We start from the raw sequence: 23850 nt of genomic DNA, 5'->3' as shown, positions 1-23850 counted from the left end.
GACGAGTATGGTACGTAAAGCGTGTAAGAGAAAGAGAGAAAGAAAGAGAAAGAGAGAAAGAAAGAGAGAGAGAGAGAGAGAGAGAAGGAGATAGAACGGTGAACAATTTAAATTTTCTTTTCTTTTTTATTTTTTATATCTTTTTTTTATCTTCACGAGCGAAGCTTTTCGCAGCCCCCGCCGTCTCGTCCCCCCTGACCCCCCCTTCCTCTCCCCTGGGCGCAATTACTTCAACGATGTCGTCGTCTGTGGCCAGAAGAAAAAATGTGAGCTTGTTGAAAACACTATACAAGAGAGAAGAAGAGAGAAGAGGTGAGGAGAGGGGAGGAGAAAAGAAGAAGATGAGGAAGGTGAGGGAGGGGGAAGTATAAACCTGACGAGAGTAATTGCATCGAGGACAATTATCTCGCTCTAAGATTCGACATAGTTCTTCTGTATTTCGAATAGAACTTATAAAGACAATAAGAACAAAAATATAAAAGTAGGGGCTGGGGGGGAGGGGGAATAAAGGAAATGAAGAGAAAAAAAAAAAGGAAAAGGAACCTTATCTCAAAGGAGAGAAAAAATACATTAAGTATTATTATTTCGTTTTGTTACGAAAATGGTTTCTTCTTCTTCTTCTTCTTCTTCCTTATTCTTATTCGAAAGATCTTGAAAAACGAATGAGAGAACACGACGATAAAAATTGTACAACATTTAATGGTAGGAGATAAAAAAAAAAAAAAAAAAGAAAAGGAATTATAAAACCGAGAGAGAGAGAGAGGGGGGGAAGAATATAAGATAAAAAAGAGACGAATCGGAAAAAACTTTTCTTTCAAACTCGTATAATAAATGAAGCCGATGACGCTTCTTCTTCGCGAGTTTATACCTTCCGGAAAGAATTTACGCTTTGAAAAAAGGGAAAAGGGAGGAAGAAGAAGAAGAAGAAGAAGAAGAGAGGATTCAGAAGAGAGCACCGTACCGCGACTCCACGGTAATTTAAGTCGACCCCTTATCGAAGTTTCTCGTGGCCTTTTTGATGGCGTAACAGCAGCACCAACACCAGCACCAACACTAGCACCAGTAGCAGCACCAGTAGCAGTAGCAGTAGCAGTAGCAGTAGCAGTAGCAGTTTCCCCCCCTTCCCCCATATCCCTTCTTCCGTCAACACCTCACACCCTACACACCACCATAATCCAACGTTTCGTTTCAAGCTTCGAAACCCATTAAGGTAGCAGTTGCAGTACCGCGAAAAGCGCGTTGTATATCCGTGAGAACAAAACGTGCTAAGTAAGAAGAAGGGTAAGGGAAAGGGAAAGGGAAAGAAAGAACGAACGAACGATGCTCTAACCGAGTGACGAGAAAGAAAAGAAAAGAAAAGGAAAGAAAAAGAACGTTCATAGACGTGAAATCCGTGGCCAGGGTGATTAATGTGAATGGATGGTTGAAGGGAAGAGAACGAAGGGTAGAAATAATAAAAAAGAAAAAAAAAAAAAAGAAAAAAAAAAGAACAGAAACGGCAAATCTGGAACGAAACCTTCGCCATTAATTTTCAAACCTTTACTATACCTCGAACCAACCCCCTTCTCCCCTATCCCCAAACCGTTCATGCCACCGTCATCACCTTCTCTTCTCTTCCCCTCCCTCGCAATGGCCGAAACTGAAACGCGAATGCGTTTTTCCTTTTCAAAGCCAACGAAATATGAGCAAAAGATTAGGGAAAGGGAACGGGAATGGAGAAAAAACGAAGAGCAACGTGAAAATTCGCATCGATCGTGCACAACTGGTAGGAGGAGGTAGGTGTAAGAGGAAGGAACGTATGACGTTTGAGAATTGGCATGATTGGGGGGTGAGGGTGGGAGGTGGTTGTTGTTATTTTTTTTCCACCCTAATATAAATCGAGATTCCTTTGAACTTGAGGAAATAGTTTTCAATTGACTTTTTAAAATAAGTTTGCGCATACGTGAAAAAAAAAAAAAAGAAAAATCAATCAAAATGTAAATAAGAAAAAACAGATATTCTAAAATTCAACGTACCAAAATTATAATATTATCAATTGACAAAAACTGGTATTAACAACAACAATAATAATAATTATAATCATCATAATTATGTAAAATTGTAATCGATCGATTGATCGTTCGATAAATCTCGCGAATGTTTCGTTTCGTTTCATTTCGTTTCACTTGCTATACTCGCATGCTTGCTTGCTTGCTTGCTTGGTTGGTTGGTTGGTTGGTTGGTTGCTTACTTGGTTGCTTGCATGCATGCTTTTGCTTGGTTAGGACGGCACGCGTTACATAATTAACGATGAATTTTCATAACATGAATATGAAGCACGGTTAATGAGCGCATTAATATTTGCCGGGCAACATGTTTTGCGTTCTATACTCTACATACGTCAGAGCGAACCGAACCGTGCAGAAATCCGATTTTGCATACACACGCACGTACTTTCGAACGAGCTCCTGCTATTCTCCTCCTCCTCCTCCTCCTCCTCACCCCTTTCCACCCTCTTACTATTCTTTTCGGTGCTAAACGACGCGAATCAAATTCCGATATCTGATAAGAATTATACTCTTTCGAAATTTAATCAATTGTATCTCACCCCTTCACCACCTTCTTCTCCCCTCCTATAGTTCTCTACCACTTTGTATTCTTTTTGTTTTTTTTGCTTTCTTTTTTCAAATACACGAAATTTCGTAAAGAGTCAAAAGTAATTAATACTCTCTCTCTCTCTCTCTCACGTTGTTTCATTTTACTTCCTTTTAATTTGTTCCTTCGTATGAGGAAACAAGTTGAATAATATTTGCTTTATATATATTTTTGCGTTCTTTTTTATGAATCAAATTTATTAACGAAATTCTGTAAAATGTTTCTCTCTCTTTCTCTATTTCTCTTTGTACTTGTCTTTTATTTTCGTGTTAAATGAAAATGTTCTTTCTCCATTTCGTCCACTTAATTACGAACGCGCTTCGAGTAATTCGCCGAGGAATCATATTTTCGTCGAATATTCTAATATTAATATATTTTTTGTTCCCCGTTGCGTGACTGAAAAGATCCGATAAACACGTCAGTATCTTTCTCTCTCTCTCTCTTTCCCTTCTCATTTTCTATTTCTATTTCTATTTTACGAGTGCCTTTTTACAAACGTGTATATAATTTTCATCCGTAATTTGCTCGTAATCGAACGAATTCTTTTCAAACTTCCGCGTATTTTTTCTTCTTCTTTTATTTTTTCTATTTTTTTATCGAGATAAAAAAGATTATCGCTAAATATTATCCATAAAAATATTTTTCTTCGTATACAAAAAATCGGATAAATTCTTAGTTCCCCTTTTTAAATGATACGAAAAATAAAATCAAATGAAATAAAATAAAATATAAGATTCGCGAAAAGATTCGACAAGTACATCCATCAATATATATTTCTCTCTATCTTTCTGTTTCTAATTTACGAATCCCCTTGAAAAATCGTACATAGAAATTTTTAATCTGAAATACTCGAGTTTTAAACGAAATCTTTTTCAAAATTCCATATCCTTTTTCCCTACGAAGAAAGAAAGAAAAAAAAACCAATAACAAACATAAGTATACTATATGAAATTTCGTAGTAATAACGATCCCTTAAATGTACGAAAAGATTTATCTAACGAGATTCAAAGCTAAAGGAAAAAGAAAATTATTAGCGAAAGATTTCGAGAAAAAAAAAAAAAAAAAAAAGATTCAATCATATTCAGCAAAATGATGTACCACATACGATTTAAAAAGTAAAAAAAAAGAAAAAAAAAGAAACAACCGTTTAAGTATTTCTATTTTTATAAAATAAGGTATGTTGTAGATATTTACTTGAAAAACTGCTCGAGAAAAGGATCGTTAAACGAATAAAAATATTCTTAATACGGGGAGATTCGAAGAAGCATCTTCGTTAAATCTTCCCTTGTAGGGAAAAAGAAACCCCCACGTAATTCAAATGAACCAAAAAACTGATGCTGCATATATTTCCCAACCCCTTCACCCACTTTCTCTCCCTCTCTCTCTCTCTCTCTCTCTCTCTCACAGAGTATTCCCTTTCCGTTAGTATCGCGTATTCCTCATTTGCTTGCAATGGGTTTGGACGATTTGTGTTTTTTTTTCTTTTCCTTCTTTCTTCCTTTTTATTATTTTTAATTTTCTTCCATTTCCCCCGTTTTATTTTTTTAAGCAAAAGGGGCCAAGTGTTCGAAGGAAAAAAAGGATGGTCCGAAAGTCCGTGAGCTTTTTCTAAAAACGTTATGCACTCTCTCTCTCTCTCTCTCTCACTTATAAAATACGGGATGCTACCGTTTCGTAAAAATATGCATGAGAGAGAGAGAGAGAGAGTTCGTACGTCATTTCGAGTTTATTCGAAAAGCGTATTTTCTCTCTCGAGGCTTTTGAATGAAGACGACGAGAAAGAGAAAGAGAAAGAGAGAGAGAGGGGGGGGAGGAGAGAACGTTTCAGGTACTCTCTCTTTCTCTTTCTCTCTTACACTACTCTATGAAGAACTCACATTTTTTCCCTCTTATTTCTTCCTCCTCCTCCTCCTCCTTTTTTTTTTTGTTTTTCCTTCTTTCCATCCCCCCTCCCCGTTCTTCCTCCCCTCGACCATTTTTCCTGTTATTTTCACCAACTACGTTGAATCACCGGCTAACTGTAGGCAACCCAGAGAGTCCGCTTAGTGTCGTCCCAGCTTTTATAAAATGTCACTCGGTTAAGATAAGCGTTTTTCCCGGTTTTTTTTTTCTTTTTTTCTTCTTTTCTGTTTCTTTTTCTTTTTTTCTTTTTTTTTTACCTTCGCACGAAAATTGCTGGAAAAACGAGCGCATGCGTTTTTCCTGTACCGATTCTTAGATGAACGACACAACGTGCATGGAAAAAAAAATATATGAGCCGTTTATTTTGAAAGTGGCCTAACTCCATTTTTCATTTTTTTCCGGTTACCCACGGTAACATGTACAGCTTCAAATTATCTATCAATAAAGCATTTAGGATTTTTTATATTCCGAGTAAATACGGTAATTCTGGACACATAAGTTTTCAGAGTTAGCTGAATCACTGAACCGTTTATTTTGAAAGTGGCCTAACTCCATTAGGAGTAGAGATTTTGGTGTGGTAGAAATGGCATTAAAAAAAAATAATTTACTGTTTGTCCCTCGAGAGTATTACAATATTATCAAAAAGTGTCGGAAAGGTAATAACTTTATTGTACATGAAATGAGACAAGAAGATTTTGTATGAACAAAATTATTAAAGACGCAATTTTCAAGAATTCTAACGGAGAACCAATAAACTGGTTAAAAATATGTTGGATGCGTTTTGTCAAAAATGAATAAGATTTTCTATAAGACATCAATGAATGAGAACGAAAATTTGAAAGTCCTGAATTTAATACCACGTCGGGGTAGACCAAGAAAGTTCGAAATATTGTATTGACACCACTGTAAAAATATAAGACAAATTACAACCGCAAAATTCAAGGACATAATTGACTTATTACGATATATACCACCGTACATCATGATTTCTTTAAATCCCTTTCACATACACAAAATGTAGATGAGTAGAAAATTGTTTTGTAATTTATGTTTGTGAAAAATATTTTGAATCGCATAATTTATGTTTTTAAAGTGTTACAAAGATATGTAAAATAAAAAGTATTGTTTTTCGCAATTTGAAGCATCTTAAATTATGTTGAATGGACTTCGGTTCCTTCAAATTTATAACGAATCTGGTTGTTAATTTTGAAAGTGGCCTAACTCCATTCTTGGTAAGAAAACGCATATTATTCACTTAATAATTGCCATTATTTTAATAGGAAGTGTAAATTGAACACCTTTAGATACACTTAAGCAACATAACTCATTGTTATTCTTTATGTATATTTTTAATTGCATTGAAACGCAAACCTTTAAATATCTCAATTTAAGGTTATATGGAGTTAGGCCACTTTCAAAATAAACGGCTCATATATATATAAAATTTTTATAATTTATAATATATATTATTATTATTATATATTATAATATTTTATAATATTATATATATATTATTCGACCAAGCTTATATAATAATTTTCACGTTTTTGAATAACGAGATTATTAATTAAGTTATTCTTCTACTATCGATTTCAAATTGATCTCTACTATCTGTGTAATTTGTTAGATAATTAAATTAATGTTATTTGAAAATATAAATTAATTAGAAATTCATTTTTTTTATTTAAAGTAACTACTAACAATCAAAACAAAAAATAATATATATATACATACATACAATTTTATTTTATTTAATAGAATTATTAGATTAATCAATTCTCTCTAATGGGATAAATTGCGATGAAAAGAAAAGTATAGTATAAAAAAAAAAGAAGAAAAAAGATATCAAGAGATAGAAAAAGATAGAAGACGAAGATGAAGACGAAGGGAGGGAAAGAGGTTTGAATCGATCGAATACGTCGGTTTATCCTCTTTCTCGAACGATTTACGCGCTAAGTTTTCGTGGAAGGAAGCAAATCGTTTATCACGGGGGAGAAACTAATAGATAACACGATGGTTACGTGTTCGGGAAAGTATTTCACTCGTTCCCTCACTTTCTCTCACTCTCACTGAAAAACTCTATACGATTTTATCGTTCCTGATCGGTTTCACGAGTCTTACCTTCGCCCCCGACCAAGTTGGAATCATCCACCCCCACCTCAACCCCCCTACTCCATGTTTTTATTTCCCATTTCCTTCGGTACTATCAAACTTTCAAAGTTAGACACACACGTTTTCCTCATAAGAAACACACTATTGCACTAAGAGTGGTATTTTTAAGAGTGGCTTACGAGAACAAAGCAGCATGAATGAACGATAAAGATCCATGGAAAAGAAAAAAAAAACCATAAGATTAACCACAACCGACAATCGATAGAAAAGAAAGAGTGTGTGTCTGTGTACGTGTGTGTGTACGTCCCCGTGTGAGAGTATGTGTATGAAAGTACGTTGTAAAATGATTTTGTTTACAAGATGTATGTAGAACCGGAAGTATGAAGAAAGGGGGGGGATGTCTTACGATCGAGAATGGTCGAGAAGTTTCGAGAAAGAAAGTAAGAACGTAAGAGGGAACAGGGGATGGTATAAATTAGTTGCAGAAAAGACTGACGGGGAATGGATGGTTCTGGGATGGGATTGTTGGGTATGTGTGTGTTTGTGTCTGTGACTGAGGTGGTGTAATATAACGAGCGTTTATTGGTCGGTCGGTCATAAAGCCAAGTCGAATCAATTCGAAACACATTAACGTTGTTGTCTAAAGATCGTTAAGCATTTTCTGTATCGTTTATTTCTATCATCTGTTTTATTATTAAATGTTTATGAGTAAAATTAATCTCGGTGTATGTTAATTACACAACTCTCTACACTGAGAAACTAATCCTATTATTTTTATATATATATATTGAGTACAGCAACAATGAGATTACGATTTCTGTAATATTCGACGAATTTATAATTTATAATTGATTATTTTTTAACATTTCTTTATATATTGTTTTTTTTTTTTAAATGTAAACGTTCCTTTTTAATAATCCGTTAATGTATCAATTTACATGATCCAATTTTGTAAAAATTATATCAAAATCGTACTCGTTGAGAAGAATCTCGTCACTATTTTTATTTCGTTTTAATTTCTATTTTATATTTTTTGAAAATATTGGAATCACCACTACATTTATTCGTCTCGTTTTCTCCGTTTTTAGAGGGGGATAAAAAAAAGAAAATAAAATAAAAAACAAAAATTAAAATACGTTTTTCGTGTTCGTCTCGCGACGAATCTATGTTGCAATTCTGCATAAATGAAAAATAATAAATACGAATGCTATAATATCACGATATTCGTTTATATATAAATTTATTTCTCGTATAATGTAATATTATCGAAAATAAAAAACGCGATGCGAGATTGATTTTTTTTGTTGAAAAATTTTGCAAGAGGAAAAGAAAATACTGATACGAAAAAAAATAATTTCTAAATTGAAACAATTTATATTATTATAATATTAAGATCACTTTTTTATTTCAGTATAATAATAATAATATATATATATATTATATATTTATATTATTATATATTATTATAAATTATATATTATTATATATGTTATATTATTATAATATATATATATATATATATATATATAAATAAATACCAAAACGATGAATCATTCGAAATAAGTCTAATACTAGAGATGTTACTATTTTTAACACCAGATACTCGAAAAGTATTCTCACGAAAGAAGATATTTCGTGAGAAAACATCGATATGTAGAATGACTTATGCATGCTTTCTTTCTCACCCCTTCCCCCTAGTTCCCCCGTTCCTTCCTCCCACTTTCCCTTAGATCTTCTTTTAGTCTTTTTCTCAGCAGATCTTCGTACAGAGATGGTTTTACGATACAAAGATGTAAAACGTTCTTCTTGCTATGAAAAAGAAAACCCAAACTGGACTTTATGCACACACACACATACACACACACCATGAGAAGAGAGAACTACTTTATAGTATCCTTTCTACGGAAATATTCGGTTTATGGAGTGTCGAAGATAATCCCCCTCCTCTCTCCTTTCCACCACCTCCCCTTCCTCACACTTTCTATTATTTTTTTTTTTTTTTTTTTCTATTCTTATGTATCGAACATTGAACAAAAATAAAGCCATAGGGTTTTTCCCTTTATTTCCTTTGAACGACGTGTAGATAGGTAGGTACAACGCATTGAGGTCATCGCATGAAAATTAAACACCTCAAGGATGTATATTTTATTACATATACATATATACATACGGGACCTTTCAAGATATGTTAGAATAATTTCATGAGACGATTTTGTTATACTGAAATATATAAAAATGTTTATATAATCTTACACACACGGTCCGAATTATCTTATATTGAATTATTATATCGTATAATAATTATATATCAAATTATTTTTAACAGGTGTTTCGATAATTCGTATTATTTTAATCGATTATTTGTTTCAATTATTTACACACTGAAATTATTTTAATGAAATATTTTTCAACGAGTCAAAAGATCTATGATATCCAATTATTAAAGTTTACTATGACCTTAAATAAGTATTATTATACAAAGAACAATAAAAAGAGATCGTCCAATCGATTAAACAGAATACAATTGAGTTGCATTAAAAAGTAAAATGCAACAGAGTTGCACTTGATCGAGTGCATTCGTAGAAAAATAACCAAAAAAATAAAATAAAGTGATTAGAAAGTTAGGATTTATTATGTTATATGATTTATTTCCTTTAGAATTTTACTTTTTTTATATTTTTTATTTAAAAAAGAACAGTAATTCGTTCAAGTTCCCAAAATCATCGTACATTTTGAAAGGTACCGTATACGTGTAGGATATATAATAAAATTACATATATTATATTAGAGTGGTTCTCACATGTTATACATAAATACATGTATTCTTGTCCTGCAAACTACGATAGAATGAATATACATATGTGTATATATATATATATATATATGATGAAAACCACGATAAGATTATCTCCCTTGTTTCAAAGCGACCCCCATACATGTATGTTTTAATAAAATTTCGTTAACCTCGCGATGCTTTCATTTCCACGTGACTATGAATATTCGATGATTCAATATATATATATATAATATATAAATATATAATGTTTATTTTTTTAATAATATTTTTCTACAGATATATATATCTTGATTTGTAAAATTAATCTGATAGCTCGAGCATAGGGGAACATAGAAATACCCGCGTGTAAAAGATAATAAGAAATTTAATTAACAATGAGTAATATAGAAATTTGTGATAAAAAGAAAGAACAAAAAAAATAAATGATTAGATTACTTCTTTGCGTCAAACTTGTAATATTATTTATTCATTCATCTATCTATCAATCTGTCCGTCTTTATTTCTTTTGGCAAAGCAAATTTTTACGTGACCATGAATAAATCGATGAATACGTTAAACAAATAAACAGAACAAAAATATCCGACGAAATAATACATTCGATTTAATATCGATTCGTATATCAGTTTTTTCACTTCATTTGATTTTTCCAACCAAATTTCAAATATCAAGTTCAAAAAATATGTAAAATAAAAAGAACAAAAAATATGAGAGACGCGTAAAAAGGTAGAATAAAAATTAGGGAAAAAAAAAATTATTAGACTACTTCTTCTATATATTAAAACTAAAATATCTTCCATCTATCTACTCTCTCTTTCTCTCTCTCTCTCTCTCATTCTCTCTCATTCTCTTTCTCTTTCACCAAAGCAAATTCCCGTTCGAATGAAATTCCCGTAGCCCGAATCCCAGAGAATCCATTTTCATGTTAGCGAGAGAACGACGAGGAACCACCACCACCACCACCACCACCACCATACTCGATGCTCACACCAAGCATCATCAGCAGTAGCAATAGTAATAGTAGTAGTAATAGTAGTAGTAGTAGTGGTAGTGGTAGCATTAGTAGAGTAGCTGCAGTAACAGCCAAGTGAACCATACTACTATACTACTATACTCTCAGCAGCATGAGCAAGAGTAATCTATCCTACTCTTGTGACGTATGCCGTCTCCCTTTCACCCTTCACCCTAACCCTCACACCCGTTCCTCTTTCTCGTCATTCGACTTGTCCGTTCCTGAATTACCAACACGAACCAACCATCGATTTCGACCATTAATTCTAAACCCGATATCAAAAGATCGACGTCTCTATGAAACGAATTTATTATATGGGATGGTGTTAAAGGGGGGGAGGAGGAGAGAGTGTGCTGGGTGCTGACGTTACTGAAGTCTACTGTCAAAATTTAATCAGTAAAAATATATACGATTTTCTAATTCAATCGAATGATATATCTAATCGTTAAATATTAACAGTGCTATCCATTAACCCTTTGGGTTCTATGGACGCATATATGCGTTTGGTAAAAGTTCAGTACCTGGACTACAGGTACGCGTGTCTATCAATATGAATGTTGAATAATATAATGCAGTTTTGAATTTTGTCACACGTGAAAATTATATAATATAAACCAAAATATACAGTTTAATTATTAAATATTTATTTATTATTAGATCTGATTAATGAAACATCAATCAACGAAACAATTATATTAGTAATAAAGTATTCCGTAATAATTAAAGACTTCAGCTAAGAGTATTCAGCATTCAAAGGATAAAAGATGAATTCTAAACGAAACACCATAGCGATATATGTGTTAAGCAATTTCGATAGGACAAATTAATTCTTTTTTTTATTCGAAACTATTCAACGTGTATTATCATCATCGTAATCATCTTTCTCTCTCTCTTTCTTTGACGTTCTTCATTTTCTATCTGCCAATCTCTCCCTCCCTCCCTCCCTTCCTCCCCCATCCACCCATTGGCCCCTTTCCTTCCTACGTACACGTTCTTATTCACCTTATCGTTTCTTTCTCGAAGTTCTCGCTATTCTCTGACACGATATAAAGCTCGACATCAAAGAACAAACGCTGCTGATATCAAGAGAGAGAGACAGATAAAGAGAGGGGGGAAAGGGGTTAGAGAATATGGCGTCTTTTCTCGCCGAAAATTTCCGGACGTTCTCTTCTCTACCTCCTCCTCCTTCACCTCCTCCTCCTTCACCTACGTAGCTCGTCATTTCATCTTCTACCTCGGTTAAGATAATGGGTCGAGGGAAAACAATTGCCAGAGGGGGTTGAACAAAGAGCAAGGAGAGGACTCGATCTTTCACCCTGTCTCTCATTCCACCCCACCACCCCCCCTCTCTCTCTCTCTCTTTCTCTGTACTTTACTACTTACTTTGCTCAAAGAGAATAAACGCATGCTGCTGCTATCGTCGAAAGATTATAACGTGATATTTTCTAAAATATTTACTACAATCTATCCAACGTTATTTTTTGAATAAACATATTATAATACCAATTATATACGATTGATTATTGGATAAACACATTTTGTTTTAAATGTAAATTATAATGTTGACTATAAATTTTTTTTATCAGAGTACTCTCTTTAATAGTAGTCCTTGGTAATGTGGGAAAACTTAAACAGTTTTGTATTTTTATTTTTTTATTTTTGTATTGTTTCAAATATTGAATATCAAATATAAGAAAAAAAAAACAAACGAGTCTCGTTCATAATTAAAGAAAAGAAACAAATAAAAAAAAAACGAGAGAAAAGAGGAAAGAAAAGAAAAATATCTAATAAATCTAAAAAAGAGAAAGAAAGAAAAAAAAAAGGAACGTACAAAGAAGAAAACTTTATTTTCGAAAAAGGTAAGCAAACGAGAAAATACACGAGGGGCAGACGGGAAAAGCTAACAAATACTGAAGGTGATGCAGACGGTAAAGAATCGAACAAGCATCCTTCCCCCCCTTCCTCCCGTTCCCCTCCTCCTCCTCCTCCTTCTTCTTCTTCTTCTTCTCACCCTCTCAACAACGCACCATTCTTTGTTTTCCATCTGTGCCATGAGAAGAAACGTTCGTCCTGTTACACACACACACACACACACACATAACCCTCGTGTTCAAACCCCCAAGTTCGCTTTCAAAAATATCTCGACACGTTTTTAAAGCTAAGGGATGACACCAAGACCACCACCACCACTACACTGCTATACAACTACCTCCTACAATACAACAACTACTATTCTCGTAAAAAGAAAAAGAAGCAATAAGGATTGAATTTTTCGACTAGCCCTGGACTTTTCAACCTTTCCTCTCGCTTTTGTGTACATATTGGCAAATGGTGGCAAAGGGACAGGGGGGTTGGATAGAAGAAGAAAAAGAAAAAAGTAGGAGTTGGGGGGATGTAAGAGAAGAAGGAGGAGGACTTCTGTACTGTACACCCTTCACGTCCAACGATATACAAACACATTCGTCACTGTCTCCCATGGGATATTACCCCGTTTACTCGAAGCAAAGCCGACAATGACGTAAGAAGGAGGAGTCAGTCCTAAAAATCGAAGAAGAGTCACCATCGAACACATATATCGATATTCACCTTCTTACCCCTAACCCTCCTCCCCCCACTCCCTCAACAACCTTTTTACCATCCCTTATATGCCCTTCCTTCTGCTACTACCGAATTTATATGGTAAATACATGCTAGAAAAATCAGCCGAATTTCAATACGAACTAAACGTATATGTATTCGTGTACGTATATACACTCAAGATTCACGTCTCTGTGTATGTGTTTGTGTGTATTTTTATATATATATAGTATAGGATAAATATAGAGATATATATGTGTTCGTGAATTTGAAAAGTGTGTGCGACACAATACGTGTGTCCGGTGATCAATTATTCGCGTAAAATGAGAAACATTTTCGAGAAGAAAACATTTAAAAGATTTAACAATTTTCGTTAGAAATTTTGAACGAATCTTTAAGAGACTTGTATTCATATAACATTTTGTTCTTATTTTTTTTTGTTTTTGTTTTTTTCAATGTAGATGTATACGTAAAGTTTCCTAACTTGTTTGTACGAAAAGAAAAAATTTCACGACACTATGTATAATATATGTATATTATAAATGTAAAAAAAATTATATCGTGTGACGACATCATATTAATTATTATATTATCGTGGATGGTGGTAGAGCCGTGTAAAAGGGGTACATTTTTGCTTTATGGCTTACCATCATCAGGGACGCGCTCGTCCCTCGAGCGTACTGGAATTCCGGGACACTCACCTGTAAACAAAAAAAAACAAAAACAAATGTTACTTTTCCCTTTTAAAACGTATAAAGACGAAAATATTTTTTTCCCCACCTTTTTAAACCCTTTTTCTGTATTTTTTGTGCTTTTTCTTTTTCGATTTTATTCCATTTCCTTTCCGTATAAAGTACAATCTCGTTTATTATTTTATTCGCAAAGGAAAAAAAATAATAATAAATGTCAAGGTCAAACGATTTTTACAAACGGGTCGTATTCCGAAGGGAGGTGACGAACGAGAACGATGAGAAAAAGAGAGAGGGAAGAGGGGTCGCAATCTTACACGCGTGAATATAAATCAACATACTCATTGTTCAATTTGACAAATTATAATTATTCGGGGTGTAAGTAAGTTTCATTTAATTATTAATAGACGAAAATTTTCTTTGATATATATACATGTGTCTCGAACGAACAAGTATTAGTCATTTATTGTTTTTATATTTTTTGTTTTAATTTTAATTTTTATTTTAACACGTTGCTGTATATCATCTTACTCGTACGACAAATACAGTTTTGTGTAGAGATAAAGATTAAAGATAATTCGATTTTATACTTGATGTTATTTAAATTACTTAACTCTATCTATCCATCTATTTATGTATTTATCTCTCTCTCTCTCTCTCTTTCACTCACAAACTCGTCGTGAATCATGATCGAAAATCGTAATAGTATTTATCTAGCTCTCCGCACGAACGATTACGCGTTTGACCATGCGATCTCGATACCCGATGGGGATATAAACGCCGAAGAATGTATTTGCACCAGTCAAGTGGACGCAGTAAAATGTATCTCTCTCTCTCTCTCTCTCTTTCTCATACACATTCACTCACATTCATTCACTCGCTCTTGTGTATTACCGGAAGCTTTATTTCGTTCGGTACGTTTAATCGCTTCGAATAATGGCCTTCCCGAATATCCAAACTGAAATACATGAGAGATTTTAAGTTGATCAAACGAACAAACGAACAAACAAACGAACCAACGAACCAACGTTAAAAACAATTATTGTAATAGAAATATTTCATCTTGAGAACACAAATGAGACTATTTGAATATATTCAAATACATTTAAAAATAGTTTATACAAATTTATTTCAATGTTTTTTTTTTTGAAGAAAAAACCAACGAATTAACGATAAAAACAATTATTGTAATAGAAAAATTTCATCTTGAGAACACAAATGAGACTATTTGAATATATTAAAATACATTTAAAAACTGTTTATACAAATTTATTTCAATGTTTTTTTTTTTTAAAACGTCAAATATTGTATCACCAAAACGTATACGTGTTATAGTTTTGAGAAAAACTATGGTAATAAATGATAATTGTTTGAAATTATGAAACCAATGTGATAATATTTTACACTTGTATATATTTTTCTTATTACTTTTTATTGTAATATATAATTTGTCGGGTTTTAAGAGTAACCCTATAATATCTACTCTTCTTCTTCTTCTTCTTCATATTTTTCTCTTTCGTTCATTTCAAGTGTATAACGTTCATATGTATATACAGGGTGTACAAACGCGAACGATGTCAGTGGTATTACTATCTACAGTTTATGACTTTACTACCCAACATTTACGTCTATACCACGGTAGTTTGTTTTTACCCCTTCACTATATATATATGTATATGTATTGCTATCTGTACGTGTATATTTTCTCTCCTTTATCCAAGTCTCAAGGGACTTTATGTAATGAGAAAGAGAAAAAAGAAAGAAAAAGGAAAAAAGAGTGAAAGCTGTATGTGATTTGTTTTTACAAAATCTAGCTTTATTTATAAAAAAAAAGAAACTGGTGTGTGTACTTATGTACGCACGTAAGAAGTTATACTTCTTTGCCGTACCAAAACGAACATAACCTCAATAACCTCAAAAATAACTTCAACAAAAAACTTCAAAAAAAAAAATAACTTAAAAATAAATAATAATTATTATATATATAGAAAGAATAAAAAAAAAAAAGGAAAAGAAAATATCAAAATATAGATATCAGTCCACACGAATTACTTCACACGTCAACAGCCATGGCACGGTGATAGTATTAGTTCTCGCTTCGATCATTTAAGTAAAGCAGCGCTGAGTTCGATTAGTACTTGGATGGGTGACCCGCTTGAGAAAAAAAGGGGAAGAAGAAGAGAAGACAACTTCACGCCGTAAATTTGAAATCGCTTTGTCGCGCGTAGTAAATACCGCGACAAACTTCATGGTGTCGTTTTTCCAGACGCTCGGAACAAAATCACTCCCCATTAAATTTTCCCAAACGCGCCAAAAGAAGTATAAATTCAATAAACTCTCGATATAAATATTTATAAATTCAAACAATAAGACAAAATAATTCTTGATTTTAACGGATACATGGAAACTAATAATAAATAATAAAAAAGAAAAGAAAAAGAATAAAACATATACGTTAATCACATACCTATGAATAAGTTTCCGAATAAAAAGGAATAAAAATATCCCCGAGTATGTAGAAGATTATTAAATATAATTAAATATAGTAATAGGGAAACCTTATCGATAATATTACAAATTCGAATAATTCAACGTTCGTATCGTATTCGTAAAAAGAAAAAGAGAATGAGAGAGTAAGAGAGAGAGTGAAAGGGATCCCTGAAACTACGGAAACCAAATCTTCACTATAGAATTTCCACGAAGGGCTATACTATATACCATTTCCCGTCTCTCTCTCTCTCTCTCCTTAAGTATACATATATATATATTATAAACCATAGCTAGGAACATGCTTAAAATTTTATCCGTAATCTCGACCCGGGAATAACATATGTAATACACATATACATATATAGATACATACACGTGTATATATGTATCCATACACATATACATACATTCATACATATACGTATGTTTGCATATAAATTCATAAACGCACATATATATATATATACATACATACATATATACATATGCGTGTATATACATTCATAAACACATATATATACATATACACATGTAATAGATACGTAAAATCCATAGATCGTAATGCAAAATCGAGAAAGGAGAATGGATAGATAGGAATTGGCCGGAACGTAGCTCGTTTCTCCCAGCATGTAAAACGATATCTAGCTGTACATTAATTATCCTGATAATCGATAGGACGACGGATGTCGGTACGGCCCTGTTAAAGAGAAAGAGAGAGAGAGAGAGAGAGAGAAGTCACGAAACGAGGTAAAACGATGTATTTTCCAGAAACTACACACAACTACAAACCCACCCATATACACAAACACATACACAAACACACACACAGAAAGATACGAATATACGTACGAGACATAAAGTTGGTAACAACAGTGTTTTAACTCGTACGAGGTAAAAGACTCAAAAGAAGAGGTAGCAAAAGGGGAATAAGGGGGGGGAGGTAAGAGAGAAAGAGAGAGAGAGAGATAGAATGAGCGTTAGAGAAAAATCAGGTCATACTGGATTTGCGTTTATGAATAAAGACGCGTTTTTCGCATCGCGACCGTAACGAAAAAAACTCGTGCCTGTCGCACGAGCACGTTTGTGTTTGTATTTGTATTTGCGTTTGTGTTTCTGTGTGCATGTGTTGTGTTGTAAGGAAGGAAGATTGAAAAGAGAATGAGTAAAGGGAATAAATAAAAGAAAAACGAGAGAGAGAGAAAGAGAGAGAGTTGCTGGACACGTCTTCTCTCTTTTCCTCCCCCTTCCCCCCTTCCCCCTTCGCCCATGTATACTTTTACATTAGTGTTTACATAAATAGTGAAACCGGATCGATAAGAACGGTTTTATCGCTACGGTCACGCAACTTTGATGATTGGCTACACGTTTTTCCTTCCAGTTTCCACTCCCCCTCCCCCCCGCTACTACTACAACGAGAACCCTTTTAACCACAGCCCTCCCATTTTTAACTACGAATCCTTATTCCATATATTTTCTCCTCGTTTCGTTTTTAAAAAACAATACTTGGAAATCGATAAGGATCGCAACGTTCGGTTTCCACCCACTCCACCGCACTCGATAGATTTGCGATAAAAAAATAAGGGAAAAGAAGGAAAGGGGAAGATAATAAATAAATATAAATAAGAGGATCGAACGAGATGTAATAATTTGTAAAAAAAAGGTAAAGAAATAAATGTTACGATCGATTCAAAGGTCTCGCGTGACGTAAATGTGTAATATATATATGTTTAAATGTTGTAATGTATAATATGTGTAAATGTACGTATGTATTTAATATACGTACATGTGTAATCATCCCTACGAATACTTTTAAAATTGAAGGAGAGAGGGAAAAAGAAAATAATAATATAAAAGAACATAAAAATATTGTTGGAAAATCTTGAAAGAAGATTGAAAACGTGAGATGATATCTTCAATTAACAAATATTCAATTATCAAAATCCTTACAATATATTTTGCAATAAATTTTGGAAAAGAAATAAATTTAACAAATTCGAAAAGTAAATAAAAAATATCACGCGTAGGAAGTTTTCTTATTAGAATAATTTTGGAAAGAAGATTTATTAGAGCGTATGAATATTTAAGAATGAACGTCGATAATTATTAATAATGACGAGTAATAGAAAATAGGGAAAATAAAACAAAATTGTAATTTTCAAATATAATAAATGTTTAAAATCATATACACACGGTGCATCTATTCTAGAGAAAGATAAAGAGGAAACAAACAAGGAAAGAAAGAAAGAAAGAGAGAGAGAGAGAGAGAGAGAGAGAGAAATAGGAAAATGGTAGAATGGGAAAAGGAATAAGAGTAACAGGGAAGAAAAGCAATTTATCTTGTTGTATTAGCAAATGGATGATAATAACGATCCCTGAGAAGGTATAGGCAGGACAAAGATAGAGAATGTAAGTGAAACAAAAAGAGAGAGAGAGAGAGAAACCTCACACAAGCAGTTGCAATTTCTAATACAAACAAGAAAGATATGTATATATATATGTGTACAAATATTTCTGAACGTGTAATATCGAGACAGAATGAGAAATAGAAATAGACTAATAGAAGAATGAATAGAATAAGTAAAACAAGGAGTAGAGGAAAGAGGGAGGGAGGGAGGGAGGGAGGTGGAGGAAAAGAAGGTCACGTCTTACGATACTAATTGATGCTGCTGAACTAACGAACAAGTTTTATCAAGCATTCGAACGCGAAAGTATTCGTCTTACGTACGAAGGGGATGGTGGGGGATGGGTGGTGGTGGTAAAATTGAACCGAACGAAAAAAATAGAAGTAGAATGAGAGAAAGAAAGAAAGTGAGTGAAAGAGCAAGGGGAGGGGGGAGAGTATGCCAATACTACTTTCCTCAGTTTTACAACCCCCTCCCTCAAGTAAGCAAGCAACCACCCCTTTTCTTTTCTCGCATCTTTCAATGAAGTCTTCGACTTTCGTTCTCGTTTTACTTTGGCCACCGTTAACAATGGGCAGGCTTTTTTGAAAAAAAGAAAACAGAACGAGAGAGAGAGAAAGAGCACGTGAAGAAAAAGGAATCATCTATTTCTCTATCATTTTCTATTTTTACTGCCCCATAAACTCGAGAAAAAGAAAGTAACGTCTATTTTTATATATATATGTATATATTATTTTTGTCTATCCTTGTATTTTGTGAAACTAGAGAAAAAGAGAAAGAGAGAGATAGAAATAACGAGTATTCTATTTTTACAGTATTGGAACTTTGAAAGAGAGTGAATGAGAAATAAAGATAGATAGAATGTAACATTTATTTATATTTTTATTTTCCTTATCCTGAAATTCGAGATAAAGAATAAGTAAAATCTATATATATATAAAGAGAGAGAGAGAGAGAGAGAGAGAGAGATACTACTTACATATATATGTAGAAAGAATGTGTAAAAGTACTGTAAAAGTAAGTAGATATAATTTCAAGATGGAAACGATTTGATCGAAAAACATGATACTGCTTTTCTTGAGAGAACTTTCAAGCGAGTATTATTATTACGTATTCTCGAGAAAGGGTGCGAAAGAATCTGTACTATTGTAATTGTAACAATGTGGCTAACAATAGAACTTACTCTTTAAGATATATTATACGTTAGATAAATCTTATTCCGTGAACATCGTAATAATTAACATCCTTTGAAGTGAAACTTTATACTAATTAGATAATATAAGAAAATATCAGTATTGTAATATTATTAACAAAAATTTGCTAACGCGAGATTTATAGGAAATTATTTTGATAAATAATAAGAAACGTTACATATGTATTTTAGTATTGTTGAATTGAAAAAAAAATGTATAAAATAATACAATACGTTGTTATTCCTTTTTGGAAACAATTAGTATGAATAATTAATATTATCTTATTGATTTTACACGTATAGAATCAAAATATTAAGATATAACAATTTTGTTTCATTTTTGTTATAAACGAATTTTCAAATAATTAAATAACCATTAGATATCTTCGTGTCTTGTTTGATGGTGGTCCCTCCCTCCTATCAACGCATGTAAAAAATTCTATTATAATATAACGATAATTATGGATAATACTTATACAATAACGCGAAAAAGCGTTTAAGAAAAGGCAATTATTATTCGAGAACACGTAGAACCTATTAAAGGTAGATAATAAGGGTTGATCGTAGACGATGATACGATGAAATTTAAAGAGAAACCTCGACCAAATATAAACTCATGTTACCACCGTACCTTTTCTAAGGTACACATACAATATTCGTATTATCCATGATTTTGCAACTTATCGAAAACGTTGAAACTTTTCTTACGAAATCATTGAATAATTAATATTTATTAATAATAAAATAATAATAATTATTTCCTCCAAACCCGAAAGGGGCGGAGTAAGAATAAATAAATAATAATAATAATTATTATTAGCCAAGAAAAAAAATATATAGAGAGAGAGAGAGAGAGAGAGAGAGAGAGAAAAGAATGAAAAAGAAAATTATGAATAAAGAACAATGTGCTTACTTTGTCGAAAAAAGTACACGCAAAGAGAAAAAAGAAAAAAGAGAGAAAGAAAAATAAAGGGGGAAGGGCTGAAGGGAGAGAGGGGGGAAGAGAGAAAGAGAGAGAGAGAAAATGTGGACAAGAAACAAGAGGGTAAACGAAAACGTGTACCGGCATGACGCGAGGGACGTCAAAAGGAGGGGGACGAAGGGGGGGAAGAAAGAGAAGAAGGGGCTGGAGAGTGGGTGGGGGGGAGTTTGCAAGAAGAGAGAAGGTAAAGGGTGAATTTTGTTCAAAGAGACGTGGAAAACATAGGTATTAAACGGACGTGCGTGTGGTATGAAAAAGGAGAGAAATAGAAATAGAAATAGAAAGAGAAATAGAAAGAGAAAGAGAAATAGAAAGAGAAAGAGAAGAGAAGAGCTTGGAAAAATGCGGTCGAGGAAAATGCCACTACTACTATCTTTCTCTCTCATTCTCTCATTTTCTTTTTTTTTTCTTTTTCTCTTTCTCTTATATTCATCCTCTCATATAGACACAAAAAAAAAAATTATACGTTCTTTAAATCTTTCTCTCATTCTTGTTTTCTTCTCCCATTTTTGTTATTCAAACGTTAGAGCGAAGGGAAGATTTCCTAAAAACTGTGTACACGCGTCGAAAAATTTCATTTCATTAAATCTTTTCAAAGGGAGAAATAAAGAGAAAGAAAGAAAGAAAGAAAGAGAGAGAGGGAAGGAGATGTGAGGGAGATTAAAAAAAAAAAAAAAAACATAGAAAGAAAGGAAAGGGGGGAGAGGGAAAGAAGAAACGTAAATTTGCGTGTCCATCATCTTCGAACGAGTTTGAAATAAAAAGGTTTCTATAGTTTCGTAAAACTAGGATAGAAAGAAAAACGTACGAGAAATAAATGAAATAAAAGAAGAAGTCAGTAATAGCAGTAATATTAGTACTAGTAGTAGTAGTGGTGGTAGTGGTAGTAGTAGAGGGTGTAGGCGGTGAAAAGAGGTGGGGGGCGTGAAAGTAAAGGAATACGACAAAAAGGATGAGCTTTAATTAAAGACAACCCACTTCGAAAAAGCTTTCGAAGCAAGGAATTCTATCGTGTGGACGGATTAAAAGAGAACACGATATCATTGGTTAGCAAGAAAAAAAAAAATAAAAAAAAAAGAAAAAAAAGAAAAAAAAAAAGAAAGGCACGTTGGGTTTTCGGTAAACCCAATTTATTTGCTAGCTCTTTCCTAATATCGATAATGTCAGCAAAAGACTTTCTCTACCATGATTTTCTAGCAATTTGTTAATACAGGGAAGAAGAAATAAAAATATAAAGAAGAGGAAGAAGAAGAAGAAAAAGAAGAAGAAGAAGAAAAATTGTGTACTTTGTAAATCAATGTTATATAAATCGTACCAACGACGTCAGATTTTTCTTTGATGTTTTCTTTACGATTAGTTAGAGAGAAATAGAGAGAAAGAGAGAGAGAGAGAGAGAGGGAATGATATCAAATAGTAAGCTATCTTGAATTATTTCTTTTTTTTTCTTTACCTCATCTAAAAGTTTATATATATATATTTTATCTTCATTGCCCTACCACTAATTATAGCATTTTATATTTCTGTTACGTTCTTTAATTATTGGCATAAACGAACGAAAGAAGAAAAACAAAAGGGTTCTTTTTAATTTTTTTCTCTTTTAGAGATTGTTGATTGACTATTATATAAAATAATCTAATAAGTTTCATGAAAACGATGTTAATAATAATTCAATAAAAATAATAGATATTGATAATAATAAAATTGTGTAGTAAAAAATATTATTGTTATTAAATGCATTGAATAAAATTGAAATAACGCGAACTCTTGCGACAATATCATATTAGATATTAAACATTATTTATTAACATCAAAATTATTATTATTCTTAATTTATTTCGCGTGTTATTGATTATTTTTCGAAATTCTAAAATCCAGTAGTTAAAAATCTCAATGTTAGGGAATTAAGTTCCTCTCCTGTCTTCAAAATAATTATTTTAATTATTACTTACATATATAAGTACACGAGTATACTTTGCGATTGGTCAATAAATGTGTGATAAGTATAATAATAGGTGTAAAACATTAACGTTCATTAAACTTTCTTAATATTCTATTTCTATTTAAAGCTCTTCTTCTATTGAAACTTCTACTTGTCGATCTCACCAAAAGTCAAATAAATGCCGAATTAACACGACTAACGTTTGAATAAGATCAAGTACACACTTATATACAGAGAAAGTAAAGTTTCTCTTTTATTCTCTCTCTCTCTCTCTCTCTTTCTAACTCACTCATTCCTTCGAAACGAACTTTTCCCACGTCGTCGATATGTTTCAGTTGAACTGTCGATACCGTTTACTAAAGAAAAAGAAAAAAAAAATAATACGATAAGAGAAAGACAGATCAATCTTATTTGACCCCAAATAAATTGCACTATTCTTACGTCAATTGGCTTGTGTTAGTTTTTTCTTTTCTTTTCTTTTTTATGTTTGACTAATGTTTTACGACGTTATTATAAAATTGTTCCAATACTACACAGTTTCTCTACTCTTGTTTTTATTTGACTGTTGTGTGTGTTGATACAAATACAGATGCAGACGTTGAATTTTCATTAATATTAAAAAAAAAAAAAAAAAAGAAAAATCTAATAACGTTGACGTGATATTTTAATTAATTTCTTTCTTTCTTTCTTTCTTTTCTTTTCTTTTCTCTATCTATCTCAAATAAAATGTAAATAAAGAAGTTAAATATTTCATATAAATTATTCGTAGTTGCAGAAATATAAGTAGAAATATTATATATATACGTGAAACGTTTTAAATAGACAGACAATATCAGAGATAATCTTAGTTACTAGAATTAGATATCGATGAGGGGGATACTAAAGATAAAGATAAAAGATTCATCGAATCGTTTGAACAAACGTAAAGATCGATTTTTCTCTTTTTCAAAGTAATCCAGTTTGAATCCCTTTAGAAGACACGATAAGGTTCAAATCACATCGAGCATGCTATTCAACTTGTCTAATTCTAATCGAATCTCTCTTTCATCTTCTCACTCTTACCCCTTTCAATTCTATCCTCCCCCCCTACCACCCACTCTGCCATCCACCTCTATCCACCTCCTT

The 23850-nt window shown here is 32.6% G+C and overlaps 1 protein-coding gene across 1 annotated transcript in view; it reads right to left on the bottom strand.

The window, feature by feature from the left end:
• Positions 1-23850, bottom strand: part of LOC122525696 (polypyrimidine tract-binding protein 1-like) — a 167385-nt gene that overhangs the window by 101803 nt on the left and 41732 nt on the right. Inside the window, exon 2 of the mRNA XM_043648616.1 lies at positions 13679-13732. Coding sequence (XP_043504551.1) covers positions 13679-13732 — 54 coding nt within the window. The remainder of the gene's footprint in view (positions 1-13678; positions 13733-23850) is intronic.

This window comes from Polistes fuscatus, unplaced genomic scaffold, assembly GCF_010416935.1.
Source record: "Polistes fuscatus isolate 324 unplaced genomic scaffold, CU_Pfus_HIC Scaffold9, whole genome shotgun sequence".
NCBI lineage: Eukaryota > Metazoa > Arthropoda > Insecta > Hymenoptera > Vespidae > Polistes > Polistes fuscatus.
Note: the sequence above shows the minus strand (reverse complement) of the source record. Positions and strands in the feature narration are given on the sequence as shown.